The sequence below is a fragment of the Drosophila serrata genome, unplaced genomic scaffold, assembly GCF_035046125.1.
Source record: "Drosophila serrata isolate PLE 108 unplaced genomic scaffold, ASM3504612v1 contig_245, whole genome shotgun sequence".
Classification (NCBI taxonomy): domain Eukaryota; kingdom Metazoa; phylum Arthropoda; class Insecta; order Diptera; family Drosophilidae; genus Drosophila; species Drosophila serrata.
This window is the reverse complement of record NW_028257143.1, coordinates 610,676-634,856: the sequence shown is the minus strand read 5'-3', so window position 1 is coordinate 634,856 and position 24,181 is coordinate 610,676. Positions and strand designations below refer to the sequence as shown.

The window sequence follows — 24,181 nt, the reverse complement described above, 5'->3', positions numbered from 1 at the left end:
CACTCAGATTTCTGGTCTTGACTCGACATTGAATGCCAGCGGTCAGGGTTCTTTCCCCGGTGTCCGCCGGAAAGCAGCCCATCCCGTCGTTGTTTTGCCGTGCTGGACAGGATGTGACGCCCCTGCGGGTGATTCCGTCTCTCTAATAAACAAGCGCTAAGGTTAATTCAACAAAGGTGAGGCTGGTGGGTGGGCGGACACATTGTTTGCATTACGCGTTCTCTTTGGCTGGCCAATGCCATTAAATTAAATAATACACCGGGCCCCATGAATCAAAGGCCAATCCGATCGGATCGATGCCTGGAATATGATTGATTAATGCCTTTGGTTAACCTGTAATTACCTCTCCCGTATAGGGTCAATGTCGTTTCACCTTGACTTTGTTTTGTAAAACATTCGAAATTGAAGACTTTTAATGGGGCGCATGCCAGGCACTTAAATGAGTTTTTATGGCCAATCACAGGGCGTGTTATAATATTGGCTAGACAAAGAATGCGAAAGTTTTTTAAATATACCTGAAGATGATAAAATTAAACAACATTAATAAGATTCCGCTTAGAAAATTGAGGATTATATAGTATAAAAATAATTATGATTAAAAGTGTCACAGAATAATTCCTTAGCTTTAGGTTTTTACTGTTTTTCAACCATTAAATTTATTTACTATTTCTTTTAAAAATACAAATAAAAAGGTTAAGAAAACATTCGGTTTATTCAAATGACAAACAATCTCATTATCTTTATTCTTCTTAATTATACAATAAATTGGCAAAACTAAGAAAACGTTGATCATTTCGACTGATTTACGAATATATTCGCTCAGCTATGTTTGAAATATTCGATCGCTGTCCACGTGAAACAGAAAAATGTATAAAAAAAATGTATAAAAAGATAAATAAATAAAAATAATTTTAGCTGGATGGATGGTCATAAATAGCTTGGTTTTGGCCATGTGATCTGCATATTTCCATGCCACGCGCATCGAATCCTGACGAGCGCCTGGGCATCGAGCTGCAGTTGGCCAGCGTCTAGGACGAGGCTATCGTTTATGGATCAATAAATATACAATTTATCGCATTTAATTAGTTGTTATTGGTGTAAAAGTGTCCGAGTATCAAAACATGTTGTGCCGCGCGCATAAATTCGTTTCAATCGCCACGAAAATAGGTTTTTACGATGCCTCTGACAGCACCGCTCGTCTCCGCCGTCTCCACGTTTTCCACGAGTAACTTTGTGTCCCGACGATTTTCCGAATTTCCCCCACTTACTGTACTGGGCATGGCTGCCCGATTTTTCTTGTTGTCGCGGGACATAATTTATGGGTCGCATTTGCCTTTTTGGCAATATCGCAAACGGTCAAGCGGAGCTATATATTTCTTTGGGCGAATTACGACTTTCGATACAGCCAATCGCCTTGCAGCATGTCACTCAGCCATCGACAGCTCAAAAGTATGCTAAATGATTTTTTACAGAGGACACTGCCAATAGGAAAAAGGGGATAAACACATTTCTGCACATCTTTTCTCAGGAGCCCCATCTGGAAAACGTATTTCTGACGCTAAATAAAAAGATAGAATAAATAATAAAGAGAATCAGCTGCACTGGATTCGGAAATATTCGATTTATTTGATGCACTTCCACGTGTGGATCTTGGTTCTGTTTTTCCCCAATCGCTTAGTAACTAAACAAAGCTGGCTGGCTGGTTAGATGAGTAGGTGTTGCAGGTGATGTGTGTGCCTAATGCCTAAGGAGCTGTCTAATCCAGTTGTGTGTGTGTACAAAAATGTCTATAAAAGTGCTGCCATTAATCATTAAAAATTTGTGAAGAATTGCAGCAGCATTCGACGTCAACCGCTTCCACGATATCACCTTCTACTCCGGCGATTTCTGCTATTCATGCCGATTTCAGTGGAATATGCTGTTTGATTACCTATAAGTAAGATCGAAATTGAAATTGAGATTGAGAGATGGGTGGTGGGTACGTTTAATAAACATTTCCGACTCGACCGTCCGAATTGTTTACAATTAAATAATAATAAAACGAATATCAATTAAGACGCGTGTGAAATACGTCAGACGCTTCGGCGTCCAAATTTAGTTAGCGGCTAAACGATTGTATTTTCTGTATTTGGTTTTGTTGTTCCACCGCCATCAATCGACGGGGGCGGCGACTGAGTCACTCGGTCAAAACAAATCCCCGGCCGCAGGAAGTTCGTTTTCCGCGTCCGTTTAAAGACAATGAAAAGCGGAATACGAATCGGGGCAAGCAAATAACATAGAAGGGAAATCAATATATCCGTAAATGGACGCTAGCCAGAACATACCTCGGAGCACATGTTCTTGTAGATCTCGTCGGTGTCCCAGGGTCCGCGTTCCGGCAGGGCGATGCCACGCCTTCGCAGCTCTTGGACGCAGTCTGTCAGATCGAAAATGGGCAGGGGATCGATGCCAGCCTTAGCCACCTTGCTGGCCAAATACTCAACGTAGTGGGTGCTGGAATGATATAGAGAATAATATAATTAATTTAATCATTATTCATTACTCATTGACCAATACTCACCGACACATGCCGGCATGCTTGTCGGGCACCTCGGTGTTGCACACAGTGTCCACCAGTCCCTGTGGCGTCTCCTTCTGCAGGGGAATGGGGCAGCGGGCCAGAGCTCTAGCCTGTGACGAGCTGCTGGACTCGTCCTTTATCTGCAGTGGCTCCGTGTCGAACTGTACCTTTTGCTCCTTGAGCAGGAACTGAAGCTGCAGGGGGATCTTGTCGCGCAGATAGAACAGGCAGTTACGAGGATGATGGGCATGTAGGCCAAGTTTGGCACAGTACGCGGACACCGTGCACTTGGCCCCCATCATGAAGGGTCGAGCACAGCCGTAGCAGAACTCAAACTTGCACTGGGTACAGGTGAAATGCATGCAGCCTCCTCTGGCCAGTGAGTAGCGGAACTTGCACTTGGGGCAATCGATGCCGTTCTGGGCCAAGTGCTCTTGGACACCCTGGGCCTGCAGCTCGGGATCGTTCTCACGCTTCCACTCCAGATAGGCCTCACAGCTGCTACCCTCGTGCTGCCGCTCCCACGGCTTGCGGCACTGGGCACAGGTCACCGAACCGCAGTCGGGACAGATGAGACGCTTCTGCTTGGGTCGAGCAAAGAAACCCGAGGAGCACTGGATGCACCACTTGAAGTTGGGATCCTGCAGCAGAGTGCGGTCACGCAGCTTGCGCTGGAAGAGCTCGTGCACATCGACATCGAGTATACTTTTGAGGAAGATGTCCAGGTTGGAGAAGTACTCCAAGTGCTCATCTTCGTGTTGAGCCTCGTTACTCAGCTCTGGCAGCTTGCAGAAGGGACAGCTGCAGTCGTTGATACTGCGATCGGTAATCTGGGGCGAAAAGGTAATATAATATATATTATAAAAGTCCACTTGGATCGTCCTCACCTGCACGGTAAAGTAGCCCTTTGCGCACTGTTTGCAGCACTTGTGGGTACACTTTAGCATGGACACGATCTGGTTCATCGGGTAGGAGCTCATGCACAGCTCGCACTCCTGCTGTAGCATGGCAATAGCCTGGTCCAGATCGGAACACTCCCTGGCTGCCCACAAGGCCACGTCCTCTTGGAACTTCATGTTCACCAAGGTGGCGGCTATCTGAGCCTCAGCAATATTTGTCACCAGCTCCTGCTCCACGTATTTGCGGGCCAGCACCTGAAGAGAAGATTATACAAGAAATAAAATGTCTTAAGATGATGTATAGTTAAATCTCCGGCTTGTACACACCGCTGGGTCCTCGATAACCGGCTCTTGGACACTAGGATACGCCCGGAAGACGGGCATACTCAGCTTACGCTTTAGCAGTTCTGCTCTGAGTGGCTCGGCCAGGGACAGGTCCTCCTGCTCCTCCTCCGTGGCCGAGGTCTCGTAATCGTCGTCGGAGAAGCAGGTCTCGTGGTACTTCTTCTTTGGTATCCGGGGCTGGGAACGGGGTTTCAATAGCGCCGCTGCAGCGGCTGCAGCAGCTCCGCTGGTGCTGGGTCCATCCCCCAAAGCGGCGGTGTTCGAGTTGAATCTGGTGATGGCATCGCTGATGGATTTTTTGGTCGTTGGAGTGCTCTTCAAGGGGACTCGACTGGCCGCACTCGTCGAGCTCTGCTTCTGTAGGTACTCCTGCTGGATTCGTTTCACGGACGAAATTCCCATAGGCGCAGAGAAGGACTTGGAGCGCAGTGGAACCTTCTTGTTCGGGGGTGTGCCACTCGTACTGTTGGTGGGTTCATTTGTGGGCTTGGGTATCTTACTGACTGTGGACTTTGTTGTCTTGGGTGTGCTTAATGTGGCGGGAGTCTTGGTGGCTTTGACAGATCCATCAGGTGTGGCTGTTGGTTTGTTAACTGTCTTGGCTTTCACGGGCGTGGTTACCTTTTTGGGTTCTTCCAGCACTGTCTCGACGGGTGGCTCCACAGGTCGCGACTCGGAGTCGACAATGGGTGGTGAGGGTGTTATGGGCAGGGCGATGGGTTCCACAACAGGCTCTGAATCAACTTCATTGGGAGATTCAATCTCCGGAGGGATATCCAAGACTATTTCCGTTGGTACTTCTGGGGGTCGACTCTCCGAATCTGCTATGATGGGAGGAGGCTCTATTGGCAGAGCCTCTACTTCCACAACTTCTTGAACTGTAGGCTCTGGCAACTGGACTTGAGGGGACTGCGATTCTATCGCCACACTCTTTCCTGCGGAGGAAACAACCTCAGTCTCTGGGGCCGAATCAGCTTCAGGGTTTGTGGGCGTGACTGATAGAGCAGGTGAGGTGACTGTTTCATGGACTGGTGCGGGTTGTGTGAGCTCTAACTCCTCTTCATCCGCCTGGTCTTCGTCCTCCTCCATGATGTCCTCGATTTCGGTGCCCTCGTCACCGGTGGATGCCTCCTCAATGAAGGATGCATTTTCGTTGTAAGTATTGCCATCTTCGCCCTCATAGTCGCCTTCCTCTTCGCCCTCGCTGTCATACCACTCCTCCTCCTCTCCATTGTCGTATTCGTCTGAGTACTCGTCGGAGTATTCATCTTCGTCGGTGGACTCGAACTCATCCATACTGATCTCATCGCGCATTTGTTTGATCAGCCGCTGGGTGTCTTCGACCAGTTCGCTTAGGTTCTGTTTGGCGGGATCACCGGAGGGAACAAATTCCTTGAGGACAACCTTGGATGTTTCGGATTGACTTGACTGCGAGCCAAGACTTGCGTTGCTGCTGGATTTAGCTATTGAGGATTCCAGCAAAGACTCCTCATCCAGCACAAGAATTACTTCGCTCTCCGGGGACTTGGTCTCCACTCGGGGCTCATCGCTGTCCAGGCTATATAGTTCAGTATCGGATGCGGTTTCATCGTGGGGTCTGGTTCCATCGCTGCCACTAAACTCGGTAGCATCTTCAAAAACTTCGTCAGAGTCAGCGGGACTAACAGCAATCGCTGTTATGCCAGGGATAGGAACTTCCTCCTTCTCTTCGTTTATTTGTTGGGCTGCCGGCTGTGCAACTTCCTCTTCGGTGGCTACAGAAACCTTCTCCTCCTCATTTACTGAGGATGCTTCTTTCTGGTCAGCTAATGATTTTTCTAAAGATTGGTCTACGACTTCTTCACCTTCGGCGGCTGTCTTCTCTTTTTCTTGTTCATCGGTTGCAGGCTGCTCATTTTCTAGTTTATTGGTTACTGTATCCTCTTTTTCCGGCTCATCAGTTGCTGGAGGTGTTCGATTGCCGGCTCTGCTCTCACTGCGAAGACTACTGCTGCTAAGGGTTCTCACTGGAATCTTTGAGAACCGTTTTGGGCTGCGTTTGTGATCGGTATTTATTAATGTGGTGCTAGGCACTACCTCATTATTTGCGGTTATAGGCGAAGATTCTTGCTCATCTGTGGGGAGAATGGGAACAGGAATATCTTCAACTTGAATTTCACTTGCTGAAACACTTTCAGATTTATCTTCAGCGACTACTAATTGGTTGGGAGAAGGAACCAATTCTGTCATTGAATGTTCTTCGGTTTCATTTACCGCCTTAATGTCGTCATCTGCCTTAGGTTCTTGAGTATCTTTAATTGGTGTTGGAGGCACTACTTCAGCAACTTCTAGAGTGATCTGTGTCTGTTCTTTTGCTATAACATTCTCGGTTTCTCCAACATCTAATGTATGAGAAATATTGTTCTGTTCACCTGCATTTATATTGACTTCAGATTCAGATTTGATTTTGTCGGATGTTGCTTGTTGGGTAGAAATTAAGATTTCATCGATTGTATCTTCATTTGGCTGAACATTAGATGACTCTTTAACAACAGAAATTACTTCCTCCTTTGAAATGCTTTCCTTTTGTATTTCTTTGTTTTCGTTTTGTTTTGGGTCAGCATCTTTTGGTAACCTCACTCGGTTAATAGGTTTTTGACTTGATTCTCTGGATCGTATTTTCTTCGATTGTTGCGATCGCTTATTTCTCCTGTTAGCATCTCGGCTTGTGCTGGGCTTGTCATCAAGTTCAACTTGAGAGTCTGCTACATTTGAGTGCATTTCAAAATTATTTTCTTTTGTTGGTTCTTTTTCAGTTTCTTTTGTTGGTTTTTTAATTGTTTCATTCACTGGTTTACTTGCAGCTTGGGACTCCGCCAAAGCCATTTCAACCTTTGCAGGCTCTATTCTTTCAGTCTCATCTGGCTTCGAAGAGGATTCTGGTTGTTGTGTTGTTTCTTGTGAAGGCACAGGTGTCTCTAATTTTACATCTGCTTTTTCTGACGTGGCCTCTTTCGGTGCCATGTAGCTTTTGAAGACTATGCGTTCGGCATCTTCTAGATCATCCAATTCCCATTCCGTCTCGTGCCACCTCTCGGTACCACGATCGAACTCCAATTTAAAGTTGGCTATTTCCGTGGCGTAAATAAAACTAGTTGGTACCTCTTCACGTATGGTAGCTTCCCTTAGGTTGGGCTTGATAACCTCTTCCATAATGTAGACCTCAGGATCAACCGCAGGTGGCTCTGGCTCTGGTTCGGCCTTGGGCATTGGTTCGGGCTCAGCCAAGCTGGGCTCAGTCTTCACTTCTTCGGTCACAGGCTCTGTCCTTTCCATAAGCTCTTGTTCGACCTGTTGCACCAGATTAGGCACAATGTCCTGAATATGCTGCCAAACAAAGTTCTTAACGTCCTCGGTGGACCTATCCTCCTCTTGCCCAGATGGCTTCAGCGTGCTGATGGGGCTCTTCGTCAGAATCCTCATCACTTCCGGATCCGTTTCGTACTCCAACTCCGGCTTGCCCTTGAAGGTCTCCAGCATGCTCTCGATGGATCGCAGTACTTCCTGGTTCTGCTTGGCCTGGTTCTGCTCCATGTTGCCAATGAGAATCTCCAGATTCTTCAGGGTGCTATCCTCCAATTGGTAGGGACTTGGAGTGGCATAGGTGGACTTGGCGGGACTGTCGTCATTGAGGGGCGTGTCAAAGGGATTGGCTTGGGCAGGACTGGGACTTTCGCCGGCCAATGGCGGCTGCAGGCAGTCCAGGGCGTGTGTGTTCAAAAAATCATGGATATCTGTGCGGGCGAATGAACGCGGAGAGAGAGAAAAATGGGACATTATGGCATTGCGATTGAGTGATCTGAGGAGTCTACAAACTAACCCGACTTGGTGTCTGTGGTGGCCGCACCACTTTCATTCTCAACGCCATTCGGCGAGCCCCAAATGCGCATAAGAAATGGTTTGAGTTGCGTGCGATTCAGCTCCAGCAGCGCCTGCTCCACATTACCTTGGTGCGCCGTCAGCGCGTTGACGATGTCATCCCGCAGAAAGTTCCCCTTGGATGCCAGCTTTCGGTACTTCTGTTGTCGCTGCTGAATGCAGTCAGCCACTGCTTGCCACACATTGCCGCCAGAGCTGCGGAGCGCCTCGCGTGCCTCATTCTGGGACACGGTTCCGATGGTGTTCTCACCCCTCTCCTGACCATACTTGGTGGACAGACTCTGGACGGTCTGGACTAGTTTGAGCCAGTTCTCACGCAGCCATTGAATGGGATGTGTATCTGGGGAGCAGTACTTCAGTGCAGCCTCCAGCTCCTCGACCGTGAACTTGTACAGCTCCAGTTCCTTCAGTATGATGTGCATCTCGGTTTCCGGATCTCGGGCGGGTTCGTGCTTCATCCCGAACGTCTCGTGGGGCAGGTCGAATGGCGAGGTTGCTTGCTGGAAAATATTAGGAATGGTATGAGGTTAAGTGACTCAGTTCTGAAGCGAATCCAAACTTACATGCTGTATCATTCGAAGCTCGTTAATGAAATTTGGTCTCCTGGTGACCAGTCCAGCACTATACGGATCCAAACCGTAGCCATCGTGGTATCTCAAATCATTGGCACTGCGATATCGGTCGTTCTCCTGTGCCAGCTGTGAGTTGCTACGATAATGGGGACGTCTCTCCATTTTACTGGACTCGGGTGGGGTCTTGAAGCGATCTGGGACAACGGCTGGAATCTCATCCGGCTTCGAGCTGAATGGCAGGGCGTCGTAGGTCTGGAAGTAATTGTTGGATTAAACCGATGTCAGAATTTCGATCTATCCAGTATTTACTTGTGTGGAAATGCTCTGAGGTGGCGGCGAGGTTCCCATTTCTGCTATTTCTCGGGGCGGTGTCCCGCCACAGCCCGTGGATACTTTCTGGGCCTGCTTGAGCACCTTCTCCGCCTCCGCCTGAATGCTCTCATCCAGCGTATTCCAAATGTTTTCAACGGACTCTGGAACGGTACGGATGAGAGCATTAGCTTTAAAGGAAGTGGGGTCACCGATAGTTTCAAATCAAACAAACGAAGAACGGCTTGGGTTGTGGTTTTGTTCTGTATTTCGTTTCCATAAATGCGTTAATTGTAGGGCTTACAGTTGATGGCTTTATTAGTGTACTAACTAGGTTTAGTCTTGATTGTTTGGTTGTGTCTAGGCCTTGGTGCCTTCGAAAAATGATATTCTTTTTTGTATCCTACCTTTGTGCAAAAAGCCCTTGGCCATAGAGTTATCAGATTCGTTTTCTGATGAGGTCTTAAGAGTGGGCTTCGTGATTGTCTTGACGGGAATACTCGATGAGTTCTTGGAGGCGACAGTTGATGGTCCATTGGAGCGAGTGGCTGTGGCCTGGGGTGCTTTAGGCGTGGCTGTGGTTGTTCCAGTGCTGGCCTTTTGAACGGGTCTCTGGCCCTTCAAAGAAGACTTTCGCACAACGGTGACCTCCGGCTTGGTTGCCACTTTGGCCTTGCTTGACTGTACGGTTTTAGCTTGAACTTGTGTCTTCTCCTCCTCCACTTTTTTGGACTTGTTGGGCTGCACCGGTGGCTTGCTGGGCGTCTTGCAGCATATGGAGCATATCTTGATATTGGGCTCATTTACAAAAGTGCAGAACTCGCACTCCCATTCATGATCAGGAGTTGAGGGCGGTGGACCCAGTTCTTCGGTCTCGAGGATGACATCCTCGGGTTTGGTTGCATCTGGAGCTGCCTCGGCTTCGGGCTCACTTTCCGAAGCGGTGACCTCTTCCACCACTTCCTCGTATTCCGAGCCACTCTCCTGTTGCGCCAGAGCCACTGGCACCGCGACCTTTGGCACCACCGCCGCTGCCTGCGTGTTCTCGTCCTTCATCTCGGGCTTGCGCTTCTGCTCAACCTTTCTCGTGGATTTGTGCTGATCCGCTTCCTGAAGCTTCTGCTGAATCTTGGCCTGAACCAGGGCCCTGGCACCGGAGCCCTCCGATTCCAAGTCGGAGTAAATGCGACTGGTGCGGGCTGAGTCCGTGGCTGGAGGTTTGCTTCTGGTGAGGGTCCCTCCATTGCTGCCCTGGGAGTCCCGCCTTTCCGGCAACCACTCACTCTGAACGGACTTGGCCACCGATCCACGCCGATCCCGCCCCTTGTGCTGCCTGGATCCATGCCCTCTCGACTCTCCATCCAGCTCATCGTTGGCGATTAGCTGCGAGGCACTGGACAGACGACGCTGTCGGGTCTGATGGTGTTGGTGGTGCTGATGCGCCTGGGAGCGCGAGGCACTGGTCATTCCCGAGCGGTTCGAGACAAGTGATCTCCGATCGTCTTGGTCAGAATCTTCATCGTCTGTCAGTTCGTCATCCACGTAGCTACTGCGCTTGCGTCTCAGGGACATGGACTTCCGGCTGGGCGTGGGCGAGGCGGCGTAACGAGATCGGGAGGCGGCTCTAGAGGCTGCGGATGGAGGCATTCCCATGACACCTGAGAGGGAGAATTGTTTTAGATAGTAGAACACTTATGGGTAGACGAGCTTACCTGGATGCATCATAGGATAGCTGGGCGCCCCAGGATACATCATGCCGCGCTGGGTCATGAACACTGGCGGCGGGTAGTGGGGATGATGCTGCTGTGGCAAGTAACCAGGTCCCAGATTAAGGGACAGATTAGAGTTGTTAAACTGCTGCTGGGATCCGAACTGGGTCCATTCGTCGGGATGCTGGTGCTGGGCATGGTGATGCGGATGCTGCGGCCAGCCAGGATGCTGCTGGCTCTGCTGACAGCCGGCGCAATTGAGCTGTGCCAAAGATTGGGCCTGCAGAGGAGGAGTAATACGACTTCGTACATATCTGATTCTTCCTTGCGGAGGCTATCAACTCACCTGTTGAATGCGCTGATTGGCCAGCCAGGCACTTCCATTCTGTGCCTCCGCCAAAGGACGACGCTGGGGTGTGTTCAGGTTGAACACCGAGGTGCTCATCTGTCGCCGCTGGGCGCCGGCTGCCTGTCGTTGTTGGAGCAGCAGGGAATTGTGAAAGTTGTGTGAGTCATCCGAGAGATCGAAATGGGATGAGTTCAAACCAGATGACATGCTGCCGGAACGAAAATGCGAGGGCGATGGTGAAATGTTTGACCAGTGCTCGAACCCGGCTCCATTCAGATGCTGCGGTGGGGGAATGGCCAACGAGAAACAGAGAAAGAGAGGAGAGGGAGAACGAGATGTGACGAGACGAGACGATACGAAACAGAGACGATACAGAATACACAGCATAAACTTGGATTAAAGTTAAAATTTAAATGGGTCTGGAAGTCCTTGTTTCCTTAATAATAATTCTATATTTGATAGAAGAATTTAATATATATGTTAATAGTTTGTATATATGTAGAATCAAAGTGAAATATTGGTGCTTCTTGACTTTATAGAATATATTCTTAACGGTTTGTATTAATTCCCCCAAGTTTAATATTCTAAAACTTTTAATATTCTTTAGAATTTTAATATTTATTTAAAGCTGAAATTCCTAAATATATAGTATATACTAATTCATTGATAAAATCCTATGGAAATATATACGGAAAGTATACTAATTACGGTTTCCAATATAGAACTTTGGGAGAAACAAGGATAAAATGAGCTAACAGTTTCGTTTAACAAGGACTTCAAGACATCTTAAAATATGTCTATAAAACATACCAACTCTGGTTTTTTCATAATTCAATTTAATTAAAATAGTATAATTTAAGTTAAATCAAATCCTTATTATATACTTCTTGTTTTTATGCTGTGCAGTGACAATAAAATAATGATAGACTGAACAATGAACGGGTTGATTTATGGGGAACAATAACCACTTACCTGTTCGCTGTTGGCACTGAGATCCTGTCGGGCCTTCTGTTGGCGGTATCTTTGCTGCAGGATGGCCATGCGATCCAGTGTGGCACTGGCCTTACTCTTAATCTTCTCGAGCTGCACCGAAGGCGGCCTCTGGATGGTGTCGAACACGGACTTGGGCGTTCCTGATCTGGAGGAACCACCACCCTCGCTGCGCGGTGGCTCTGGGAGCGGTCTGTTGTTCATCTGGGCCGAGGACGATGAGGATGCGGAAGTGACTGGCACGGGGGGCGTGGTGGCCCCGCCACCGAGCGATCCTCTCCAGCCGCCAAGCGACTTGTGGGAGGGCGTCGGTGAGGGCGGCGGCAGCATCTGGAAAAGAGTTGGGTTGGGAGCCATTTCGGTTTCTTTTTCTTTTTCTGTTTCTCTTTCGACAAAAAAGTATGCGAATTCAAATTCAAATTAAAATGTTCGGTTTTTCGGTTCGACTTTGGGGCGTGAGTTGTGGTTTTAAGGACGGTTTTATTAAAGCATTCAAATTGATGATTACAAACTTGGTACTACGAGTAGCCTGGCTTACGGGTCTAGGAGATCGTGCAGTGGCGTACCTGATCCTTGCGGCCCAAGAAGGGTGTCAGCAGGCCGCGTTTGCTGCGACGCGGTGGCGCCACCGGAGGCGGTGCCCCACCACCAGCTGAAATCTTCGGGGGAATGGGTGGTGTGCCTTGCTCCACGGCCTGCAATGAATGAATAGAGTTAGTTCCGGATTACTTCCAATGTCAGGATAAAATGATCCCACCTTTCGCATGTGTTGCTTGCGCTTGGGATGCTTGTGGAACATGTCATCGCAGGAGGCACAAAAGATCTGGCCGGCGCACTCGGAGCAAGTCACCCAGGGATTCTGGGAACCGCACAATGTGCACTTCAGTTTGTTGTCTGAGGATGGAATTTGAATTGAAGCAAGATAAATTGGGAAGGTAAATTTGTATATATTTAATCCCAATCTAAATCTTATATTCACCTGGCGTCTTAGTCCGGATCACTGTGGTCTTCAGGGGTTCGTTGGAGTACTGCTGCTGATTGGAGAACTCTATGACCTCGTAGTCTGGTTCAGGGGTGCTCTTCGCCTTAGGCGGCAGGGCGGGGGCCTTGGGCAAGCCGCCACCCACTCCATTGGGAGGAGTGGGTGGTGGCTTAGGTCCAATGCGGTCATTTGCCTCGGTCTATGGAGAAGGACAATTGATGCGATATCTGAAGGAAAGGATGCTTCCTGGCACTTACCACCCAGGAGGGCATAGTTCGGACATTCCTGTTGAGCAAATGTGGTGTCGTCATCTTCTGTCGTCTTGCTCCTCGGGAAGCTGCCGGCTCGTTGATATCTCGCTTTGCTTGATTGGTTTCTTAATTGATCTAATTTGGACAGGAAATAATATAATATACAATCATCATCATACAATCAAAAATAATAAAGCTTTGTCCCATTTCTGAATTTTTTTTCTTTATGATTCAAACAACTTCAAATGCAATTAAGCTGTCAAAAAAATGCGATGCATAAATATGAATATTTTTAGCCTGCTCACCCAAATTTCGGAGGCAAGGAAGTCCCAGAAGGAAGGTGCTCGCCAAATGCAATTTCGGGGAAGCTGTTCACAAAACCAAACGCAGCCAGAGTTAGATCGCGAATAAACCCGCTAAATTTAGGCTAAACTACATATCTCTCTGTGCATAGAATAAATACAAAATATTTTTTGGCATACAATCGGCGGGCTTGTTTATTTATGAAAATGCGAAAGAGGAAAACGCTGTTTAGTGATTCACTTGGCTGTCAACGTGGCTAAGTGGCTGCGCAACCGGGGGAATAATGCCAGAGAAAATTGGGAAGAGAATGAAATCAGAAAGAGACTGAACAGAGAACTATTCGCAAATTATTCAAATTGAAGAGAAACGAATTCTATTTTAATATTTTGTGTTGTAAATTTTTTGCAAATATAAGCGAGGCGGATAAAGAAATAATAATAATTGAATCGAGAAAATGTAAGCAAATGAAATAAAAGATAAAATATATGAGAGAGAATTGAGAGAATTTTTCGTTTATATCTAAGCTAAAATTGACGCAGGTGGTTATACGTAAAAGTAATAACCGTTTAATGTTAAATTTCCCTAGTAGGAGAAGGAGGAATTATTGTAAAGAAAAGGTATGGAAAAAGAAGAAGTACATATAATCATATAAAGCTATATCGATCATAACTAATCTAAAAATTGTATATCACATTTTTTTGGAAAGTTTAAAATTTAAAAAACTCTTAGCTAGGACATAAACTTGAGTAATTTTAATTCGGAAAGCTTTTCTATGCTAGTTTTTATTAGGATAATATATCTGCATACTTTGTTTTATAATTTAAAATATTAATTTGTTGTAAAATTTTAACAATTTTAACGATGTAACCCCATGAAATTTTGACATTTTTGAAAATATTAAATTTTTGTCGGACATAGCTAGATCAACTCGGCTGTTAATTCTAATCAATAATATATGTGGTTTATAGGGTGGAAAATAACTCCTTTACTGCTTTACCGGCTTCTGACTAAAATTATAATACTCTGCAAGGGTATTAAAAAAATGGTTATTAGTTGTACTTCCTGCAGTAACAGCTCAGTCTGTCCGACAACGTCTGTTATTAGTTTATTTTATATATGATAGTATATACATATCTCTGAACGAGTCTGACAGAATCACCCAATCTTTTTGCTGTTATAGAAATAGTTGCACCGATACTTTTAATCATTTTTATACATGGTCTTTTAAAGACCGAAGAAAAATGGATACTGAAAAATGTTGGTCAACATTTATCTCAGCAATATTACATTCCTTTTTTTGTAACTCGAATAACTGTAGCCGTGTTTTATTGTTATAACATTAGTATTCGACTTCCGACGTTCAGGTTTAAATTTACATTTTTGTATATGTTTGTATATGACTCAAAATAGTTTTTTATATTAATATATTCTGCCTTATATGAAATTCATTTCATCTTAGATGGGCATATAAAAATTCACTATACATTAACAATTTATAAAACAGAGTCAAGAAATCAATAAGACTTATTTGAACTGACTATTGAAATCAAGATATAAGCACGAAACTCACGAAAATACCAAAATGACCTATATTCTACAAATACCCAGAACATAAAAATGCTTTAAAAATTCCGTCCAGACAATACTTAAATCTTTTATGCACTAATTATGTGCATGGCGCTCTATAAAAATGTTACACACAAGTGTGTAGCGGAGAGGCCTTACTCAACACAGTTCGAAAGCAAGTCTTATTTTTGTTTTACTCGCGCACATTGCGTATACGCAACGTGTTCACTTCGGGCTGCACTCCCATTGCCTCGCGCACTATTTTAGAAACCTTCCGCTGCTTATCCATAGCAAGTATGTTCGGTGAAAATGTGTCGCACTGCACAGCAAATATTTATGAAAACCGCCTGCAGTGGTCGGACGAGCATGGGGATGGGCCCGTCCCAGCCTATCCCACCTCATCCGAATCCGAATCCGCCTTCGCCTTCGCCATCGCCCGGCGTCTTCAGGCGACAGCTGCCCTGGGAGGCAGCCACCGAAGCGAACGGATCACACACGCACTCACACATTGCCAGAGAAAAGTTTTTATTTTTATGGGAGAACGTTGGGAACTATTTTTAAACATTTATTTGGCTTGCCTATATTTGCGTTTATTTTATGCACCATTTTTCATTATTGAAACTCGTCGAATTAACATTCGAAAAAATATCAAAAATTTGCATTTGTTTGTATACTTTGATTGCGTTTTTATTGATTGCTGAAACTGTGCGCAATGCCTTGAACTTTCCCATGGAGCACTTTCTGTGTTTAAATTTAGCCACTTTATATTTAGCACAGTTTTTCACTTAAATCGATTTAATTGCCTGCAGCGTTCCCATTTGCCATTGAACTCTGTGGGTAGATGGGATTGAGCCGGAAAAAGGGTTCACCGAACACAGAGGTCACTTACATAATTCGATTTCACTTGACGCGTCGCGCCGCACTCAAAACTGCCACTGCCAGCTGGTAGCACATGAATATACATATATCTATATATATAGAGATATATATTTTTCCTAATGTCTAACCAGAGGGCGACATGAAAGTTCTGCTGCGGTCTCGTTCGGCGATCGTCTCCCAGCAAACTGAAATCTCAATCGGATGCTAAACAGCATTTTTACTGCAATCGTCGGTCCCCGGTCGTCGCTCGAGTAGGAAGAAGTCAACGCAGATCTCAATTCTCTATTTCTCATTTTGTCTGGCTTTTCCCCTCCATTTTCTTCAGTCACCGCCGCGTGTCTTCTCTTATCTATTTTCAGTATTTTCGCGTTATTTTATAAATACATCGTTTCCGAGCCGCATAGAACATTTTGGCTTCGAGACGCTGTCGCGCTTGTGAATAACATCAATTTTTTTTCGAAAATTCTCCTCCCGCGTCTTTGTTTTGTTGTTAAACATTTTGGCGAGATGTGCATAATTTATCACTAAATGCTGTGCTGAAAAGATTTCCTGCTTTTTGACTGGTTTTCTTGAATGAAAATTGTGTTATAAACTTTGTATACTTCACAAATCTAGAGTAACCTACAGGCATTGTAAAACTCCCGAAAGTACAATATATATAATTATGTCAGTTCGATTCTTAATTGATGATTCATGCAGTCCAGTCTCTAAGGAAACCCTGAAGTTTCATTGGTGGCAGACCCCTGCTTTTATAATGATTTATACTAAACAATGGCCATGGGGATCTCCTGCTTGCTAGTATCATACTCAGGCAATAAAAAACGGCATCCATAACTCCCAGTTCAGACAAATGGCAAATAACGATAAAAATATCGGCACATGCCACCTGCTGCCTGTACTGAGGTGCAAATCAAATTGCCATTTGGACTGAGATGAGTTCGAGATGGGTTCGTTATGATGGGAATTATGGAATTAAGGACCGCCTGCGGTGGGTTCGCGAGGGGTCCGTTTGGGAGCCGCTGGCTTGGTCTATAAATAAATACAATGCATAATAAATTGGCTGCGACAGAGTCAAAGTTCGATAATTGCAGACACGCACATCTGTGGCCGCAGGCCCCAGGCCATCATTTTCCGAGTACCGCACACGGCCCACCCTTTGACCTTGGCTGGGTGGTACTGTTACCTCCGCAGCTGATGCCGCCCCATTGACGCAAGCCGAGAGGTGGCTTCGGCTGGATCAGCTGTTCGCCAGCTGGGCGTAAACAATTCGAGATGCCGGCTCTCTCCCGCTGCCACCGGCAAGCTTTTATTGGAGAGCTTCTCGTGTAGAAAAGATGGCGGATGTGCAGCTTTCCGTGGGGGAAAACTACACGGCGCCATGTAAATTACGGCACAATCGATAACAGCTGCTCGGAAAAGCCCCAGCAAATATTAAGTGGAAGTTCAGGCCATGTCGGCTAGCATTTTCCGGCTGCACTCGTGCAACGTTCCTTTCGGGCAATGGACGCGTGTGGAAAGCCGAAGGGAAATCACTTACCGCCAGCCCCGCATCCACAATATTGCGTGTACAAAAGGGGCGTGTGCGTGACTCCAGTGTGTGTGTGTGTGCCGAAAAAGTAGTAAGCCCCTTGGGTCCTCGACAAGTAGATGCAAAATACTAAACGCTAAAGAAGTGCCTTTATGTTTTACCAATTTTCCGGGCCTCACTTTGCGTAATACTAATTAAACGGCTCATGAATCACGGATCCTAAAGTATCCTGGCAAGTTGAACTGCAGTATATCCTTAGCCCAAGGCTAAGTGTTGCAGAAAATAAATTTCGAGTACAAGAAAATTGCATAAATTTACGGTTGACTAATTAACCTCAACCAAATAAAATCCATCGAATATTTAAGCAAAAACTGTGCGTTCAGAAGGTTACTAAGAATAAGGCTCAAGGTGGTGTCCCTGAAATGCGCCAAAAATGCTGCTGCTGCGGCTGCTGCTGCTGAGTGCGAAGTTCACCTTCACCGAATGTGCATGTCATGCAAACGTATGAAAAATCGATACCAGAATCCGCAGCTGAAGCATCAGCCGTTGCACACTTATTAACCGCCAACTGAAGCCACTCAAAATTGCAGGCAGTTCAAAGAAACAGATACAAAGATACAGATAAATCACTTAGGCATCACAGGGGGGAAAGTAGCAGCACTGCCATGGTGGACGCCAAGCCGCAGGCAGCCGCTCCAGGAGCGGTGCCGGGCACACCGCCGGCTGGCTTTGCCGGGGAGCGGTCCAAGATCAAGCTATTCATGGAGCGGACACCCAGCATCGGGGCCCTCAAGTCCAAGTTCCTCACTGTGCTGGGCAATAGCAATGAGCTGCTCAACGGCATATCAAATAAGGTAAGAGAAATTGGAGCAGACATCGTGACTCACGAACAGTTAATTTTTATGGTTGATAATAATAAAATTAAATTAAACAAAAAATATCTATAATCTATATATATAAAAATGCTCTGTTCGTGTCTACATCCTTCATAGACTCGAAAAGTTCTGAACCGTTTAAGCCCAAATTTTGGCACAACATGCGTTGAGGTTCCAGCTCGGTTATTGACTACTTTTGATGTTGATAGCTTATCTGCGGTGGCGAATATATCTATTTTTTTTGCGATTCCAAGTGCCCCTACTGCTGCACCATCTACAGGCAGCTAGCTGAATCAAAACATTTCCTGTCAAACATTCAAACCATATTGAAAGAAGAAACTTGAAAAGTTCTGAACCGTTTATGCCCAAATTTTTAGAGAACATGCGTTGAGGTTCCAGCTCGGTTATTGACTACTTTTGATGTTGATAGCTTATCTGCGGTTGCGAATATATCTATTTTTTTAGCGTTTCCCGTGCCCCTACTACTGCGCCCTCTACAAGCAAATCAAAGCATTTCCTGTCAAACATTAAAAACATATTGAAAGAAGAAATTGGAGATACAAATTTTATTTTTTGTTCAGGTTCAGTAAGAAACGAAGTCATGCCACCAAAGAAGTCGAGATTGGGTCGTCGTATTCGCAATACAGAAGCAAAAAGACGTAAGATTACGAATATGACTGACGAAGAACGGGCCTCCATCCGAGAGACGCGGCTGCGCGATGAACTTTTACTCATACAGGTTAATGGTTCGGAGGACCGATTGCAATCATATATTGAAATGTCGTCAGTTGTTTCATCAGTACATTGTCGATATGTATGCAAAAATTGAAACAACGTTTGCTGTTCCTCCGATTGAATCAGAAGAAACTTCGGTCCGAGGAATATATCCATTTGCGGGATGCTGTGATGAATGACCGTAATACAACCAACGTTGGAAAGCTCACGATTTTGCCATCCTCATACATAGGTAGTCCACGCCACATGCATGAATATGCTCAAGATGCCATAGGATATGTTCGTTGCTACGACCGACCAGATTTATTTATCACCTTCACATGCAATCCAGCTTGGGACGAGATAGTACAGCTGTTATTTCCTGGACAATCATATAGGGATAGGCATGACATCACAGCCCGTGTTTTTAGACAAAAGCTCAAGTCACTGATGGATTTCATTGTGAAACATGGAGTTTTTGGATCTGTGCGGTGCTGGATGTATTCAGTAGAATGGCAGAAGAGAGGATTGCCGCATGCGCACATACTGATTTGGCTGTATGATAAAATTACTCCAGACGAAATTGACAATGTGATATGCGCTGAGATTCCACGGGCAGAGGTTGATACAGATTTGCATGCAGTTGTCATCAAGAACATGATCCATGGCCCATGTGGTACCCTCAACCGAAGTTCACCAAGCATGGTAGACGGGAAGTGTTTCAAGCGATATCCTCGAGCATTTACAGCCAACACCGTAACAGGGGAAGATGGATATCCTCTGTATAGGAGACGGTCAACTGAAGATGGAGGGACTTCGGCAACTTTAAACATGAGAATTGGTGATATTGAGGTAGACAATCGTTGGGTGGTTCACCACTATTGTCAAAATCATACAAAGCGCACATCAACGTAGAATATTGCAATTCCGTGAAATCGATTAAATATATCTGCAAGTACGTGAATAAAGGCAGCGATATGGCAGTTTTTGGTGTTCAGGCAGAAAATGGTGACAGCAATGCAGTACGAGTTGTCGATGAAATATCTCAATACCAGGCTGGAAGATACATAAGCAGCAACGAGGTTGCATGGAGAATTTGTTCGTTCCCCATTCATGAACGCTATCCAGCTTTAGTTCACTTGGCAGTCCATTTGGAGAATGGTCAACGTATCTATTTCACAGAAAGAAATGTGCAAGAAAGAGTCCTGAATCCGCCAGCGACAACTCTGACTGCCTTCTTCACCTTATGCCAGGAAGATGATTTTGCCGGAACATTGATGTATTCAGAAGTGCCCTCTTAACCACAATATGCCACAGAGAAACGTGGCAGGGTACAGCTAGTTTATTATAAATATTTCAATTCATATAATTTGAATTGAATTGCGGAGAGATTTTTGAAATGAAATGTAGGCAAGCGAAGATTTTTGATACCAAACTCATCGTGAAGCTTAATGGTCACAGGATCAGGATGATCAGTATCTTTCAGTATCAGTATCTTCTTTTGATTAAAATATTTTATTTACATTCCCATGCTCATAGTCTCTAAAAATATCGTTTTTATCACAAACTTTGGCACGACTCACGCACACCTCTAGAACCGAGCTGGGTTAGCCTTGGTAATGAACGCGCCAAGAGGTGATTGGGGGTGACTCTAGGCTGGACTGGGCTGGGCTGGGCTGGGAGATCTATGTGTGTGGGTCGTGTCGGGTCTGGGTCTATGTTGCAAAGCGACTGACAATTTGATAGCTTTTGTTGGGCTGTTTGTTCTTGCCATTTCCGCTTTGGCGCTGCACTCGTTTGACCTTCACTTTGAGGCCCCAATCTGCGTTGTGCTCGGGGCTGGAATTGAAATTGGGTGGCGCATTCTCCACTGCTTCCTTTGTACTTGACTTTATCTTGCTCTGGGCGCCGCAGCCTCGTCCTTGATGGAAATTAATTACATAGACGCCAGGCGAAATGAGTGAAAACTGCCAACAATCGACAGCTATCAATGAGATTATCCTTAGAGACTTACAGGCATGGGATTTATTGACAAACAGAAGGTCAAGTTCCTTATAAATTATAATATCATCTTCTTGTGCTTGCAGCTGACGCTGAGCAGCAGCAGCAGCGACTCGGACTACTGTGATGACGATGAAGATGTGCCCAAGTGTAAGTATTCCTGATATCGCAGCTATAGAAGTAGGTTAATGCAACTGATTCCCCTTGCAGTTGACGAGAGTATTGACTACACCAAGATTGACTTCGAAGGACGGCGGGTGAAGGCTCGACGAGCACACGAAGAGATCATCTCCGGACGGTATCGGCAGCCAAATTTAGCGCCGCGTAAGTCTTTAAAAGCACATGTCCCCAAAGAATTTAAACTAATGAAACTGATACCTTTTAGGTCCCCGTCTGGAACCGTCACGGGGCAGGCATGCGGCCACCAAGTTGGGTGGCCCACAGCGCTCGAGCTCCTCCTCCAGCAGTTCTGGCGGCAGCAGTAGTGACGATAGCAGCTCCATGTCCTTGCCCGAGAACCTGGCAGTTCGCTCCCACGACGTGAGCAGCACCACGCGCTCCGATTCTATAGAGTCGCGCCACTCTGGAGGATATGAGCGGGCCAGAGCCATAGCTGGAGCCCGGCGCAGTGAGATGGATATGCAGAAGGACATGCAGAGGATTGGGGAGCTTGTCGAGGCCCCGCCGCCACACATTGACGTACAGCCTCCTACGGAAGGGATGGGAGCAGGAGGAGCAGCTTCAGGAGGGCGTCAACAGTGGGCTGGCGGGAGTAACTCTATGCGACTGCCACCCCGTAGTCGCACCTCCAATAGTAGCACGCTGACCAGCCTCAGGGATGAGCCGGACCAACTGCTGGCCAGTCCAAGTATGGAGTCCACCGACTGGCGGCACTTCATCCGCTCTGAGTCGCAGAACTCGGTACCATCGTGGGCCTCATCCATCAGCCTGGACTGCCGAGCAGGAGAGGAGCCTGTCAAGGAGTTTATGAAACACTTCACCGCCATGATCTTTGGCGGATCGCCGGGAGCCGTCGATCTGGAGCTGAAGTCGGAGTTCGGGGTGTTGCTCAGGCTAGAGATTGGCCGGCTGTGGTTTACGCGCTTCCTAACCGAGCAGCGGCACAAGTCCAAGCGGCTCGACTCGGTCACCTTCGGCGGACTGGCTCAGTATTTCGCCCTGGCTCTGTTCGAGTGCAGCGAGTGTGAGGACTATGCTCCGGCGGCTGTGCTCATGAACCTCTGCTTTCTCTTCTACCACGAGGTGGAGGTACCAGGATGTGACCCTTACCGAGAGTACCTGTTCACCTCCCTGCGCCAGCAGCCCATCTGGCAACAGCCGCGCTTCTGGAACGCCATCTTCCACGACGCTCTTCAGGCGGAGCGGGAGCACCGTGGACGGAGTCAGCTGAGGCGCCAGCAACGCCGGCAGCAGAAACAGCAGCAACGACAAGCGGCAGCCGGAGCAGTGGAGGCGGCTCCTCCTTTAAAGTCACCGCGAAAGCCAGGTGGCGGTGACTCTTCATCAAGCTCTTCGCACCAGGCCATACAGCCGGCAAGTGCGGGTTCCGTTCAGGCTAGCCGGAAGCAGAGCAAGGCCAGCGTGGGTCAACCCCAATCGATCAGGGAGCCAGAGGACATTGCATTTCGGCAACTTGGGTAAGAAAGCAACTCTTCCTGAATGGAATATTTGGTTTATTTTGATATCTTTCAGTGCCTTGACGTGTAACATGCACTCTCTTGGGACTTCTCAGGAACTGTGCCTCGATTTCCTGAAGAAGAACGTGGTGGCTCTTAACCTATCCAAAGGTAAGGATTGACTACTCACTGATGGCTGCTAGAAATTAACTAATTAATTTTTGTAATTCCTCAATGATCTCAGACAAAGCCAAATTAATCAGAGACAATATCTATCGAATGTATCACGAGACGCAACTTTGGGGAGCCCGACACGCCTGAGGTGATCCGTAAGCTCCGATTTCTTATAACATTTATTTCATTAATCATTTATTTACCACTTCGACAGCAGCAGTAACAATTGTGAAAGTACCTAACAAAACCGTGTTTCAATCTTCGTCTCAAATAAACCTAAACTTATGTCTTAAGTCAGCCGACAAATTCCAAGCTAATCTAAACTTAAATTAGCAGATCAATGAAGTTTTATCTGAACTCTGAAGTTTTTACTCATGTTGTTGTAACAGTAAAGATAGTTACGAAGTTGGTTGGTATTCTTGTAGCCGGCTTTGATTCAAATTGCGAAACACTAGAACTTTGTGAAATTGATCTATTGGTTGCAATTGATTCCAAATCATTTAAGAAGACTAGTTCAACTGTATCTATTAGTTGTATTAATTTTTATCTTGTAGGGGAATTCAAAAGACCATTAGTATTTAGAATTGGGAAACCATTTAAAAAAAAAATTTAATTGAAAACAAAATTATACAGAAAACATATCTCCATTGGTTTATTCGCTTTATAATTTCAAAGAAGAGTCTTTAAGATCTCGGAGCAAAGCTCGCTACAAGAGAACCATTTTCTTCACTGAGAAAATTGGAGGCGTCTAAGCAAAAACTGACATGTACATGTATCTATAAATTGTGATAATAATATTTTGTGATTACTTTATATAGACCTAAATACCTATGAGTACCAAAATTATGCAATGCAAGTAGCTAAAATATCGCAGTTTCAAGTTGTTACGAATAAAAATCAATAAAATGCAATATATCATATGTTTGTAATGTAAAATATAATATTTCGCTATGGTTTAATACATCTTAATTAATAAATAAATTTGTCACTTAATAATTATGTGTTATGAGTATTAAATGGGCTAGAAAAATATCTCACCTGAGTTCTATCGATGCTCTTCAGGTTCTTTTGTAGGACTTTAATAGTGACTAGTGACGGGTACTTGAGGGATTAACGACCTTTTATCATACTGCATATACTTATATTCAATTTGGATGTGAACTTTGCTATGCCCACGAAAAGAAAAACAATCAAAAGTATGCTTTAATGTAGATCAGTGCTCAACACCAAGGCATAATCTTTTTTATACCCTTGCAGGGTATTATAATTTCAGTCAGAAGTTTGCAACGCAGTGAAGGAGGCACCTCCGACCACATAAAGTATATATATTCTTGATCAGGATCAACAGCCGAGTCGATCTAGCCATGTCCGTCTGTCCTTCTTCCGTCTGTCCGTTTCTACGCAAACTAGTCTCTCAGTTTTGAAGCTATCTGAATGAAACTTTGCAGTTAGTCTTCTATATACTCTCACTCGTATATATGTCGGAACGGGCCGTATCGGACGACTATAACATATAGCTGCCATGGGAATGATTGGAAAATTAAAAAAAAAAATTATAACATTTTTAGTTTTCAACAGAATTTGATCAAATTTAAGATATAGCCATTTCATATTACTCTA

The 24,181-nt window shown here is 45.6% G+C and overlaps 2 protein-coding genes across 16 annotated transcripts; one reads left to right on the top strand and one right to left on the bottom strand.

Moving 5' to 3' along the window:
- Nucleotides 1-1,597: 1,597 nt before the first annotated feature.
- Nucleotides 1,598-15,860, bottom strand: LUBEL (Linear Ubiquitin E3 ligase). 12 transcript variants are annotated; one of them, XM_086832277.1, is made up of 19 exons: nt 15,643-15,860; nt 15,428-15,584; nt 13,190-13,252; nt 12,891-13,019; nt 12,631-12,832; nt 12,409-12,545; nt 12,218-12,346; nt 11,634-11,981; nt 10,659-10,781; nt 10,316-10,592; nt 9,011-10,261; nt 8,604-8,767; nt 8,286-8,546; nt 7,664-8,222; nt 3,787-7,577; nt 3,448-3,714; nt 2,561-3,390; nt 2,325-2,493; nt 1,598-1,930 (listed from the first exon to the last, which is right to left on the bottom strand). In XM_086832277.1, exons 4-19 carry the CDS (start codon nt 12,942-12,944, stop codon nt 1,895-1,897), a joined length of 8,598 nt encoding a protein of 2,865 aa, XP_086688403.1. In that variant the 5' UTR covers nt 12,945-13,019; nt 13,190-13,252; nt 15,428-15,584; nt 15,643-15,860; the 3' UTR covers nt 1,598-1,894. The 12 variants fall into 12 exon arrangements, with proteins under 12 accessions (XP_086688403.1, XP_086688398.1, XP_020810109.2 ...); XM_086832272.1 differs by having other exon boundaries at nt 10,659-10,940; nt 15,643-15,851; XM_020954450.2 differs by lacking the exon at nt 15,428-15,584 and having other exon boundaries at nt 10,659-10,940; nt 13,190-13,328; nt 15,643-15,819.
- Nucleotides 15,861-17,058: 1,198 nt separating this feature from the next.
- Nucleotides 17,059-23,554, top strand: LOC110185721 (uncharacterized). Of its 4 annotated transcripts, none has more exons than XM_020954701.2 (7): nt 17,059-18,014; nt 20,837-20,900; nt 20,961-21,074; nt 21,136-22,408; nt 22,464-22,558; nt 22,632-22,716; nt 22,776-23,554. In XM_020954701.2, the coding sequence occupies exons 1-6, from the start codon at nt 17,826-17,828 to the stop codon at nt 22,706-22,708; spliced, it is 1,812 nt and encodes a 603-aa protein (XP_020810360.2). In that variant the 5' UTR covers nt 17,059-17,825; the 3' UTR covers nt 22,709-22,716; nt 22,776-23,554. The 4 variants fall into 4 exon arrangements, with proteins under 4 accessions (XP_020810360.2, XP_020810359.2, XP_020810361.2 ...); XM_020954700.2 differs by having other exon boundaries at nt 17,069-18,014; nt 22,779-23,554; XM_020954702.2 differs by having other exon boundaries at nt 17,073-18,014; nt 22,632-22,709; nt 22,779-23,554.
- Nucleotides 23,555-24,181: the final 627 nt, after the last annotated feature.

Bases quoted from the DNA above. Each gene is read 5' to 3' on its own strand.
- LUBEL (XM_086832272.1), bottom strand. From the start codon at position 12,944: ATGACGACACCACATTTGCTCAACAGGAATGTCCGAACTATGCCCTCC. The intron at 12,347-12,408 runs GTGGGATCATTT...CATTCATTGCAG, and splicing joins GCAAGCAACACATGCGAAAG to GCCGTGGAGCAAGGCACACC. The intron at 10,262-10,315 runs GTAAGCTCGTCT...TCTCCCTCTCAG, and splicing joins CTATCCTATGATGCATCCAG to GTGTCATGGGAATGCCTCCA.
- LOC110185721 (XM_020954701.2), top strand. From the start codon at position 17,826: ATGGTGGACGCCAAGCCGCAGGCAGCCGCTCCAGGAGCGGTGCCGGGC. The intron at 20,901-20,960 runs GTAAGTATTCCT...TTCCCCTTGCAG, and splicing joins CGATGAAGATGTGCCCAAGT to TTGACGAGAGTATTGACTAC. The intron at 22,409-22,463 runs GTAAGAAAGCAA...GATATCTTTCAG, and splicing joins ATTGCATTTCGGCAACTTGG to TGCCTTGACGTGTAACATGC.